Source organism: Sus scrofa, chromosome X, assembly GCF_054392235.1.
Source record: "Sus scrofa isolate SSC_HxYL_T2T_F1_AM1 chromosome X, Sscrofa_HxYL_maternal_Yorkshire_Landrace_v2.0, whole genome shotgun sequence".
NCBI classification, from domain to species: domain Eukaryota; kingdom Metazoa; phylum Chordata; class Mammalia; order Artiodactyla; family Suidae; genus Sus; species Sus scrofa.
Genome location: NC_139401.1, coordinates 7,288,287 through 7,300,417, shown reverse-complemented (window position 1 = coordinate 7,300,417; position 12,131 = coordinate 7,288,287). Strand labels below are relative to the sequence as shown.

Below are 12,131 nucleotides of genomic sequence, written 5' to 3'. Positions count from 1 at the left end.
CACCCAGCCATCTATCCATCTACCACCCACTCACCCAACACCCACCCATCTACCACCCATCCATCCACCTACTATCCATGCATCTAGCACCCCCTACTCACCCACCATCCATCCCTCCACCACCCATCCACCATTGATCCATCCATCCACCCATCCACAATTTATCCGCCACCATTCATCCATCCACCATGTATCCACCCACCACCCATTCATCCACCAATTATCCAAGTACCCTCTATTCACCCACCAGCCATCCATCAACCACCCATTCATTCACTATTCACCTATCCACCCATCCATCCATCCATTATTCACCCACATCCATCTACCCATCCATCCACCACTCATCCATCCATCATCTACCATCCATCCAGGCATCTAGCACCCACTTTTCACCCACCCACCGTCCATCCATCACCCATATATCCACCCATGCACCATCCATCAACCACCCATCCACCCACCATTCACCATCCATTGACTCACCTGTCATCCGCCTCATCTATTAAGCTATCTATCCCTGTCCCTATCACCTTTGGCATCTACTTCCCAACTCTCCACACATCCATCTGCCCACCTACCTGTCTGTTGATCATGACCTATCTATCACCCATCCATCCATCCATCCATCCATCTATCCATCCATCCATCCACACACACACAAATAAGGACACACATCTACACATGCAAATACTTCATGTGGATGCCTGGCATTTGAATTTAGAATTGAAATCATCTCACCTCTGTTTTCCATTGTGCCAACTGTGTCAGCCACGTGATCCTTAAGGCAGCTGCTGTCCTGCCCTCCCCTCTCCCCCTCACCCATGCAGGCCCTCGAGTGCCCCCTCAGCAGCCCCTACCTATCAGAGCTGTTGTGTAGCCTTGACTCTTCAGAAGCTTGGCGAAGGTAATTTCACTTGGGGGAAGCCCCCCCGAAGAGGCCGAGAAGATGAAAACTCCCACCTGGTTCTGAGCTGCCATTCCTGAGCCAGAAAAGATGCACCATTAAGATGGGAGAAACGTTCAGACTGGGAGCTGGTCCAGGCTGCTGTGAAGGAGCCAGGAAGTTACCTGATCGGATGGGGTACCGGCCCGTCAGGAAGGCCGCCCTGCTGGGGGTGCACAGGGGCGCAGCCGCGAGGTGTTGCGTGAGCTTCACTCCCCCTCCAGCCAAGCGGTCAATATTGGGAGTCCTGGAACAAAAGACTCAAGTCATGTTCATGACCTCAGAAAGGAAGCGTTCTGGAGACTTTGTCCAGCAGGTCACTTCTCAGGGATCCGGGGAAACCCAGGGCTGCAGGTGGCAGGTGAGGGGCAGAAAGCAGGGAGGCGACACGGCACTGAAATTCAGAGTCACCAGAAAACCACGTGATGATGGACTATGACCTCCTCAGGGGCCCGTCCACTCTCTCAGGGGCTCTGAGCTCCTGGTCTCTGAGAGAGGAATCAAGTGCTGAGAACTGGCTGCTGTGAGGACAGGGGGAAGCAGGTGGATCAGGCTCTCACTCCTCTCCTGCCTGTGAATGCTGGGCTCCCAGCGAGAAGCATGTGGGGGCAGCCCAAGTCTTCTGTTCCCAACCACAGCCAGGCTCCTACCTCTCTGAAGGCTCTGCCTAATTTCCACATGCCCCAGGGAGAAGGGGCGATAGGACCCCCAGAAGAAGCAAGCAAGGATGGATGGGGGGGCATGTGCATTTACCGGGAAACAGTAACAAATGGGTGCATGGGGTCCGGGAGGAAGGGACAGATGCCCAGGTGGAAACATAATGTGTCGTCAAAGATGCCACCCTGTTGGCTCCCGGCTTGTTACACTTAACAGTTTTTATTTTTTTTAATTTTTCTTTTTAGAGCCATACAGATGTTCCCAGACTAGGGGCTGAATCAGAGCTACCGCTGCTGGCGTACACCACAGCTTACAGCAACACCACGTCCTTAACCCACTGAGTGAGGCCAGGGATCAAATCCACATCCTCACAGATCCTAGTTGGGTTGGTACCCATGGAGCACTACACAAACTCCTTCCTTGCACATGAGTTTTAAAAAATCTAACAAATGTCATAAGTAAGCACATATTTTAAGAGTAACAGGTAGGAGTTCCCGTGTGGCTCAGCAGATTTAAAAGGGTCTGGTGTTGTCACTGTTATGGCACAGGTTCGACCCCTGGCCTGGGAACTTCCACATGCGGATGGCCAAAAAATTAAAATTAAAAAAATAAACATCAGCAACTTTTGGTGCACAGACTCGGATTGGACCTGAGATACACTTAGCTGTCCTGCAGGCCAGCTCCTCCCCAAGAGGATACTTTACTTTGTGCTTGTTGGAGCTGACATGCAACCATGCAACACGCTTCCCATGGCCCGTGGTCACATGGTATGGAAGAAGAGGATATGGAGTGAACAGCAGGGAAAACAAACCAGTCCCCGAGGTCCCCAGCGCCAGGCCCCTCCCCCACTTCGGATAATGATTCATAGATCTTAGAAGGAAATTCCAGGGGAGGTCACTCTCTCCTCTCGTTCCACCGGCCTCGATCCTTTGTAACATGAGCCTCCACGGTTATATCAATGTTTTCCCGAGACCCTCAAGGGCAACTGCTTCCTGAAAGCCAACATTCCATGGCACCAGGACAGACCTGGCTTCTAAACCAGAATGCCCCACGCCCGGGGCTGAAAAACCAAACACCCTCTTGGGTCCCCAAGTCTGGTTCCCATGGGGGTTTTCCTACCCTTGCTGTCACCTGGCCCTTGAAAAGTCCTGCTGTCATCAGCCAACGTGACATCTCTCCCCAGCCAGCTGATGGTGCAGCACAGCCTGGGCCAGAGGGTGGAGGGAGGTATGGAACGAGAGTTGACAGGCGGGGAGAGGATGGGGTGGCAATGGAAACAGAGCCAGGGGCCCTTAACCGAAGATAGCGTAGGAGATAGGAACCAAAGGGAGGGAAAAGTGAGGAGGTGAGAAAAAGCCCAACCGTAGGGGCGAAGGAGAAAGAATTACACTGGGTATCTTGAAGGGAACCATGTGAATTCATCCAACTTTCAAGTTCAAGGTGAAATCCCCACATGTGCCGACTAAGACCCATGTGTGTCCATGGAATGTTGCACAGCCAGCAAGGTATGCATTTGGGCGGGGGGGGGGGGCTTCAAACATGTCCACGTGGCTGGTGTTCTGTGATCATGTGTGCCTCATCACAGGACAGTGGCCTGTGAAGGGAGCCCTGAGTTCACCCATCACCCAACCTGAGGGTCTTGTTTCCATAGCAGCCAGGATCCCCGATGCCAAGGTCGTCGGCCATCAGCAGCACGAAGTTGGGTCTTGGGGTTACATGGCTCCAGGCCTCACCAAGGACCAGCAGCAGAAGGCAGAAGATCCTCATCTTCCTGCAAAGGGCAAGGGGAAGGGAGACGTGAGGGATGCTGGCGGCAGGTGGCCCAAGTTCCTACTATGGGGGACACGCCCCCACCTCCTCCCTCAAGATCCGCCCACCCTGGACCAGGTGGGCTTCAAAGTTGTCCTTGCCATACTGGGCAGAACTGTATCTGCCTTCCATGCATCTGTTTCAAAAACAAACATTTCTTTCTCTTTGGGTAGCAGTCACCTCCCCTACCCACCCCAAAACAAAATGAAGCTCTGTCTAGAAAATGGAAAACAGGAGTTGCTGTCATGGCTCAGTGGAAATGAATCCTACTAGTATCCAGAAGTGTGGGTTTGATCCCTGGCCTCGCTTAGTGGGTTAAGGATCTGGGGTTTCTCCAAGCCACGGCATAGGTCACAGATGCGGCTCAGGTCCTGTGTGGCTGTGGCTGTGACTGGCAGCTGCAGCTCTGATTCAACCCCTAGCCTGGGGACTTCCATATACCCCACGAATGGCCCTAAAAAGACCTTTGAAAAAAGGATAACGAAGATGCAGGCCATATACACAATGGAATATTACTCAGCCATTAAAAGGAATGAAATGATGGCATTTGCAGCAACATGGACCTAGAAATGATCATGCTAAGTGAAGTCAGTCAGACAATGAGACACCAACATCAAATGCTATCACTGACACACGAAATCTAAAAAAAAGACACAACGAACTTTACAGAACAGATAATGACTCAAAGACTTTGAAAAACTTATGGTTTCCAAAGGAGACACATTGGGGGGTGGGGGGTGCACTGGGTGTCTGATGGAAATACTGTAAAATTTGGTTGTGATGATTGTTGTACACCAATAAATGTAATAAAATTCATTAAGTAATTTTTAAAAAAAGGAAAACAGAACCACCTCTTTGACAAAGGTGGGCTCTGCCAGCAGCTCGAAGTTCTTTGCCGGGACCTTGGAAACACAGGCCCATCAGAACCATTCACTCATCAGCCTCAAGTCCTTTCTACCAAGAGCTATGAGGGTCAGTACAGCAGCTTGTAAAAGGGGAACATGTGGACGTGGGCACGATGCCAACCTTTCTGAACTCAGCGAGACACAAAGGTCACAGCCTGGGGCAGCTCTGGGGGTTCACAGGTGGCAGCAAACACCTGGGAGGAAGGGAAGCCTCCATCCTTTCCAGCTGCCATTGCGACACACAGTTGCTCTGCCCACATCACCTCTTTTAAGAACATCCAGCAAGAAGACTTGGGATGCGGACGGGGGCAGGTGCCGCTGGAGGGCACACACCTGAGCTCCTTCGCTGATACCCTCATGAGCTGCCCAGTGGACCCCCAGGAAGAGATAGGACCTGCCAGCGTCTGAACAGCTTGGGGCAGAAGCATCCTCAGGCTGATCCTCTTGGGGCCGGGGGTTATTGCCCATGGGGAAGGATCAAGGAGCCAGACTGGAGGATGAGCTGGCCTGTGCCCTCGCTCACCCTGAGAAAACTCAGGGCTTTCACAAGCCAGAGAAGACCTTGGCAGAATGCACAGCTTCAGGAAGCCATCAGGGGCTGGGAGGGATCTGGGGCAGCAGACCCCACTGGAGCCGGGGGCTTGGCCAGAGGTGTGATGCCCATGCGGAGCAGGAATCCTGTGGTGGTTTCATCTGAGGAGACTACACAGGAGCACAGCTGGATGCCAATCCCGCCACCCGACGCTGGTCCTCCTTGTTCTTTGACTGCACCTCCTTCTTCACGATGCTTAAGCTCACCTGGGGCAGGACACCCAGTGACGGCCCTGCCCCCACAGATGTCCATACCCGCATCCCAGGCATCCGTGTCTGTCTTACCTACATGGCCACAGGGACTTAAAGATTTGAGATGAGAAAAGGAGGCTGGGTTTTCTGATGGACCCCAATACTGTCCTTGGACATGAAAGGCTGAGGGATATCAGACCACAGAGCAAGGGACAGGGACATGATGGCAAAAGCAAATGGAGACCAGAGACGTGGGTCCACAAGCCGTGGGATGCAGGCAGCCTCCACAAAACACCATCCCCTGGAGCCTCCAGAACGAGGCAGCTTTGCTGACACCTTGATTTTAGCCCCTAGGACCCATCTCAGACCCCTTACCTGCAGAACTATGAGATAAATGTGTGTGTGTGTTGTCCAAAGCCACAGAGGGGGTGGTCACAGGCTATGGTGTCATAGGAAAGCGATTCATGGGTCCATGAACAAGGTGGATGCCGTGCTGTGTGTCTGTACAGCTCACGGCTCCATCCCACAACACAGAACAGCCCTTGGCATGTTTCTGTCTGCAATGTCAGGGGCTGCGATGTTCCCCTGGAGGCAGGTCCACCTTTGCAAGAGGGAGCTGTGCAGGGAGCCGGCTCAAAGGTCTGTACACACGGGGGGAGGGGCTGTTATAGCTCTCAGCCTAGAGGGACCAGGGGGCAGGCTGGCCTTGGCCTTTGGAGACTCCAAATGGCTGGACCCACGTGGGATTCTGTTCTTGTGGGCTTGCTTCTCCCTTGAGGAAGCCGTTCAACTCCTGCTCGGGGTGTGGGTCCTTCTGGCTGGGGCTGGAGGATTGGAAAGAGCTGTGTGACACACGTTCTCCTACTTCTTCCTTTCCCTTCCCGCAGCCCTGAGCTGCATCCAGAACTCAGAGCCCTCCTAAAGCAGCACCTGCAGCCCGTGCATATCATCCTCATTCCCCAGCCACCTTCAGAGGTACCTACAGCTTTTGGGTGGTGGGTTCAGTGCGGCTAAAACCAGCCTTCTGGCTGCCTTCTCTGTCAACAGGCAGGTGGGCACCCTGTTAAGCAATCCTGCCCGGTCAGCTCCTGCTTTGCCACTGACTTGCCATTTCCTGTCTTTCTCAGCACATCTCCTGCATGAGGTCCACGCTTCCAGCTGGAGCCTGACTTCCTTGGATTCAGATGCTCTCTTGAATAGGAAGACGCTCGCTTTCCGGTTCATTTTCTTCTTTGCTTCTCTTCTCCCTCCAGCAGTTCTGCTGCCCCAACCCCTGCCCCTCCCCTCTCAGTTCAGAGCCAGAGTTTAGAAGGCAGGAGCAGTGGGCTTGTTGAACAGGCTGCCCGACCTGGCACAGGCTGCCCGGCCAGGAACAGGCCTGGCCGTACCCCACCCCAGAGGGCAGCAGGGATGTTTGCAGGAGACACAGCATAGCCCCAGGCCAAGCTGCACATCCAGGTCCTTCTTCATTCCTTCCCACCTGTGCTGGAAGCTGGGACCTCCCACCCTCCACCCCCAGGACTGGGCTCTCACACCTGAGCCACCTTCCTGCTTCCACACCTCTCTGCCAATGCCTGCAATTTCACCCTCTCTGGCCCTCACTCCAGGAGCCAAAACTCATCACTCCATCCTCTGGTCCTTGCTGGCTCTCGGAGGACCTTACGAGCATGGCTGGACCTCCATTCTCTCTTCTGGTCTTGACTCTGACTGAAGGGCCTCTGGAACACAGAGGTTCCCATATGCATGTGCCCCACAGGACCACCTGGCTCTTGGTCTACACCCATTGTCCCATGGCAGTGGCCTGGTGCCACCTGAAGGTCCCCAGGAGCACCTTGGTACATGCCTCTCCAGGAACATGCCCTCTGACATCAAATAGCCAACGTTTGGTGACTGAGCAAATGAGTGAAGACGAATTCTGTGGATTCAGATGGGAAGGTTCCTCTTCTTCCAAACTGGACCAGAGGCAGCAGGTGCACAGCAGCTAGCTGACAAGCACCAAAGTCAACGGCACAAGACCAAGAGGCCAACTCTACTCAGTTAAATAAAAGAATTCCTCCAAGAGTGAGGGAGTGGAAGACATAAATTACTGGGTGTAAGACTGGCTCAAGAATATATTCCACAACACGGGGAATATAGCCAGTATTTGTTTTTTTGTTTTTTGTCTTTTTAGGGCCACACCCATGGCATATGGAGGTTCCCAGGCTAGGGGTCGAATCAGAGCTAAAGCGGCCAGCCTACACCACAGCCACACCAACATGGGATCTGAGCCACGTCTTCAACCTACACCACAACTCACAGCAACGCCAGATCCTTAACCCACTGAGCAAGGTCAGGAATCGAACCTGCATCCTCATGGATGCTGGTCAGGTTCGTTAACCACTGAGCCGCGATGGGAAACCCCAATATTTGGTTTTAACTGCAAATGGACGTAACCTTTAGAAACTGTATAAAGATAAAAAATTAAAACAAACAAAAAAAAATACAACCCTACCACTTGCCAAATTTTGGTGCAATATCAAAGAATATTTACAATGATCCAAAAAGCTGTTAACATAGTTCTCCTTTTCGGACTGCATATTTATATTAGCTGGATTTTCTATACATACTTCCACTAAAAACATATCATCACAGCCTGAGTTATTATTATTATTTCCCTTCAGCTAGATATGGAAGAAATTTTCAATTTTTGTTCGTTTGTTTGGTGGTTTGTTGGATTTTTTTTTTTTTTTTTTTGCTTTTTAGGGCTGCACTGGCAGCATATAGAAATACCCAGGCCAGGGGTCGAACTGGAGCTGCAGCTGCTGGCCTATACCACAGCCACAGCAACGCTGTGGGATCCAAGCCACGTCTGCAACCTATACCACCGATCACAGCAACGCCAGATCCTTAACCCACTGCATGAAGCCAGGGATCAAACCTGCATCTAGTTGGGTTCATTACCACTGAGCCACGAAGGGAACTCCAAAATTTTCAAAAGTGAAAATGACACCACTCTTCTCATTAAATTTTTCTTTGGAAATGGTCATAATTTGGAATATTCCTAACTTATTTTTCATAAGAATATTTCTTCGCATATATAAAAATGGAATCTACGACGTTGAATAAAGTATCATTATTTCTGTTCCTATTGTTACGATACTCAAGGTATTTTTTATAAGTGGACATTGGGAGGAAAAGGCTTTGTATTTTCTTACGTTAAAGTGAGTTTTTTCCTCAATAAACCATTTCAGTCATCTGAAGAAAATGACACAAATGTGATGGCTTAAAACAGAAATAAAAACAAAACTAAACAAAAAAAAGCCCTCCTTCTAACTCAATCAAAGGAGGCAGAGAAGGGCAGGAAACCAGGTTTTCAATGGTTGCAATAGTTGCAATTACCCTATAAAAGGTAACAGGGAGGATTCAAAATTAGCATCAGTCTCTAAAAATAGTGTGAGACACAAAAGAAGTTCTTTAGATCACTAAGGACACCCATCAACAATGCAGAAGTGTTCCAGGCTGGGGCCTCAGGGTCCCTAAGTGGATTTACCAGTGCGAAAATCCTAATACCAGTAGCATATAAATGAGGATACCTCAGAACCGCTAGTCTTCGGAAGAATGCAACCTACAGCATTTATGCCAGAGAAGGTGAGTTCCAGAATGCTGTAGTTGTGTTTCTAATGCCGTCATATTTTCCTGCTTCACATAATATGGAAAATAAAATTTTTCTTTTAAATTATAGTTGACTTACAATGTTGTGCCAATTTCTGCTGTACAGCAAAGTGACCTAGTCATACATAGATATATATTCATTTTCTTATATTATCTTCTATCATGGTCTATCCCAAGAGACTAGATAGGGTTCCCTGGGCTGTACAGCAGGACCTCATTGCTTATCCATTCTCAATGCAACAGTTTGCATCTACAAACCCCAAACTACCAGTCCAGCCCACTCCCTCTGCCTCCCCTTTGGCAACCACAAGTCTGTTCTCTGTGTCCGTGAGTCTGTTTCTCTTCCACAAATAGGTTCATTTGAGCCATATTTTACAATTCACATAGAAGTGATACCATATAGTATTTGTCTTTCTTTTTCTGACTGACTTAAGATAATAATCCCTAGTTGCAGAATTTTCTTATTTTAACATTACAGTTTTCTAGGTGCTCACAACAGCTATGTACTTTCTTTGTTCAAATCACCCATGTGAAGAAGTAACATAGGAACACGTGTCTCTGACGCATTCTGTTTGGCTGAGCAGTGCGTGATGAGGGTTTTTCAGCCTCAGCACCACTGACACTTGGGCTGGGACGACTGTCCTGGGTAGCAGCTGGAGTGAACGCCCTCTCTCACGTAACACAAGCACAATTCACTCCCTCTGCTGTCCCATGCAGGCAGCTTGGCTTCTGGGGAAGCTCCAGCCAATATATGTAACTTGAATGTTCTCCTTTGCACCCCTGAGTCCTTTTAAATGTTAAAATATAATGTTGCTCATGGGTAACATGCCCCGGCCAGTCACAGAAGGCTTTACATTCCCATGCAAGTGAGTTACAACCTCAAAGAGGCTCTTCAAACCTCAGGCTCCGAGCATCCCTTCCCGTTGTGCCGGACCTGTGACTCCTCCATCCCTGGTCCACATGGCCCATCATCTCCCTCCTGTGCCAGTTCATCAAACATTACCCTCTGCCTACAGTCTGAACCCCGCTCAAAGAATCCTCGCCCCAGGGAAGGATAACTTGCAGCCATACCTTGCTCTCTCTCGTCATCTGCCAGACTCCCCTCTCCTCTCTGTTCCTCTCATGGAGCTTTTCATAAAAGCAAATGCAGTGCCCTCTGTCTAAAGATCAGGAACCAGGGAGACGTGACCCATCCAGTGGCCCTTTGGGCAGCCACTGTGTCACTCCTAACTCTCTCCCCTGTCCTCTTGTTGGCAGTTTTTCCCTGTTTGTGGGGGAGCAGAGGCATGAGGGGAGGATGAAGAGGCAGGGTCGTCTCAGCTCTGGCCAGCAGCCTCGAGGTCAGGGTTGCATGGTCGCCTCATGCCAATTGCTCTCATCCAGACTCCACCAAGATGCCCTCACTGCCACTGGGCAGTCAACCAAGATGATGGAAATCAAGGGTCTCCAAGAAATCAGGATCTCAGAGACACCCCTGCCTTCCACGTTCCCTGCACACTCTTCACAACAGTCAAGATATAGAGGCAATTTCAGCATCCACAGATAGATGCATAAAGATTACATGGTATAATGCAATACTGCTCAGCTTTAAAAGAAGGAAATTGTGCCATGGGTGACACAGGGATGGACCTGGAGGACGTTATCCTGAATCAATTAAGCCAATTATAGAAGCATACATACTGACCTCAATCACATAGACTCTTCAAAAAAAGATGTGGAACTTATAGCAGCGATACGTATAATGGTGGTTGCCATGGACCAGGTAGCAGAAGAGATGGGAAGACATTGGTCCAAAGGCTATAAGTTTCCAATGATTAGATGACTCAGTTCTCTTCTGGGAAGTAATATATATTGAGGTACCATGTTAATAATACCGTATCATGTAAATGCGCTTAAGCAGTAGATCTTAAGCATTCTAACCATAAAAAAAACAAAAAACGTTAACTCTGTGAGATGAAAACTGTGCTAATTAACTTGACTGTGGTAATCGCTTCATAATGTATATGCATATCCAGTCACCAGATTTCCACTTTCAAGATATACAATTGGAGAAAAGGGAACCCTTCTAAACTGCTGGTGGGAATGTCAAGTGGTACCGTATGGAGAACAGTATGGCTGTCCCTTCCAAAGCTAAGTACGTTTTTAATTACATCTCAGTGAAGCTGGGGGTGGAAAAAAAAAGAACATTCCCTTCCTCTCCCTCCAAGAAAAAGAAAATGAAAAAGTTTCCAAAAAAGATAAAGCACTAGACAAATGGAACTGTTAGGAATATCTTTGTCTATTGATATCCTTGCCAGGAAGAGTCGTCTGCAGACAAGTCAATCACATCCATTGCAATTCACCAAATGCTTGGGGGGGAGGTGAGGGATGGGCTGGGGGTTTGGGATGGAAATGATGCAAAGTCAGGTTGTGATCATGGGCGTACAACTATAAATATAATAAAGCTGCTTTTTAAAAAAAGAAAACGAAAAAAAGCTCATGGGGTTAAAAACTGGCTAAACGATATTGTGACCCTCTTGTGCTGGTTTCATGGTTGAATGAGACCCAGCATCACCTGCACGGCTCCTGCTGCCCAAATGAGGAAGTTCCTGAGTATTTCTGTTGACCTTTGCAACAAAAAGTCATGCAAGCACTCACAATTCAACCACATCTGTTGCCATTCAACAATGGCTCATGGGGGAAAAACTAACTAAAAGACATTGTGAATACCTTGTGTTGGTTTCACGGCTGAATGACACTCGGCATCACCCCACATGGCTCCAACTGTTCAGATCAGGGAGTCCATGCGTATAGACCTCACTAAAAAGAGTGACACATGGGGCTTTCACAGATGAGATTTCCATCCTGACTCCCCTGCATGAGGTCAGTGCAACCACAGGACATTGGGGCAGCCTCTTTGTCAACATTTTTCTTCCATAATATGGGGGTGACTAAAAGGGTAACACGATCTCCAAAGGACTAGGATTCAGGAAGGGAAGCCTAGGGGTCGTTACTTGTTAGTTGTAGTTATCGGCAGCATTACCATAATTTTGTACTGACTATAGAAAGAGAGCTGGAAGCAAAGATATGGAAGGACAACTAAACAGTGGCCCCAGGAGAAGTTCCAATGGGGCTCAGTGGGTTAAGGATCTGGGTTGTCACTGCTGTGTATTGGATCACTGCTGTGCTGTGGGTTCGATCCCTGGCCTGGGAACTTCCATATGCCAACACTGCGGCCAAAAAAAAAAAAAAAAAAAAAAAGACAGCACATTGATAGTCCTCCTGAGATTCATATCTTGTATACACCCCTCCCTGCGGCTGCGCCTGAGCCTTGGGACTTGCATCAAGAGAAGATGAGAACAGGAATGGGACATCACTTCTGTGATTGGGTAGCCCAAGGC

The 12,131-nt window shown here is 49.3% G+C and overlaps 1 protein-coding gene across 13 annotated transcripts in view; it reads right to left on the bottom strand.

Moving 5' to 3' along the window:
- The window catches only part of LOC146394453 (steryl-sulfatase-like), a 201,537-nt gene that overhangs the window by 93,683 nt on the left and 95,723 nt on the right, over positions 1 to 12,131 (bottom strand). For all 13 annotated transcript variants that reach the window (XR_014834968.1, XR_014834969.1, XR_014834970.1 and 10 more), the window contains 3 exons: positions 3,234 to 3,374; positions 1,072 to 1,193; positions 861 to 983 (listed from right to left, as the gene is read on the bottom strand). Coding sequence is in view for 10 of the 13 variants with exons in the window: in XM_085007100.1 (XP_084863226.1) it covers positions 861 to 983; positions 1,072 to 1,193; positions 3,234 to 3,370 (382 nt within the window). In the remaining 3 variants the exon portion in view is untranslated. The remainder of the gene's footprint in view (positions 1 to 860; positions 984 to 1,071; positions 1,194 to 3,233; positions 3,375 to 12,131) is intronic.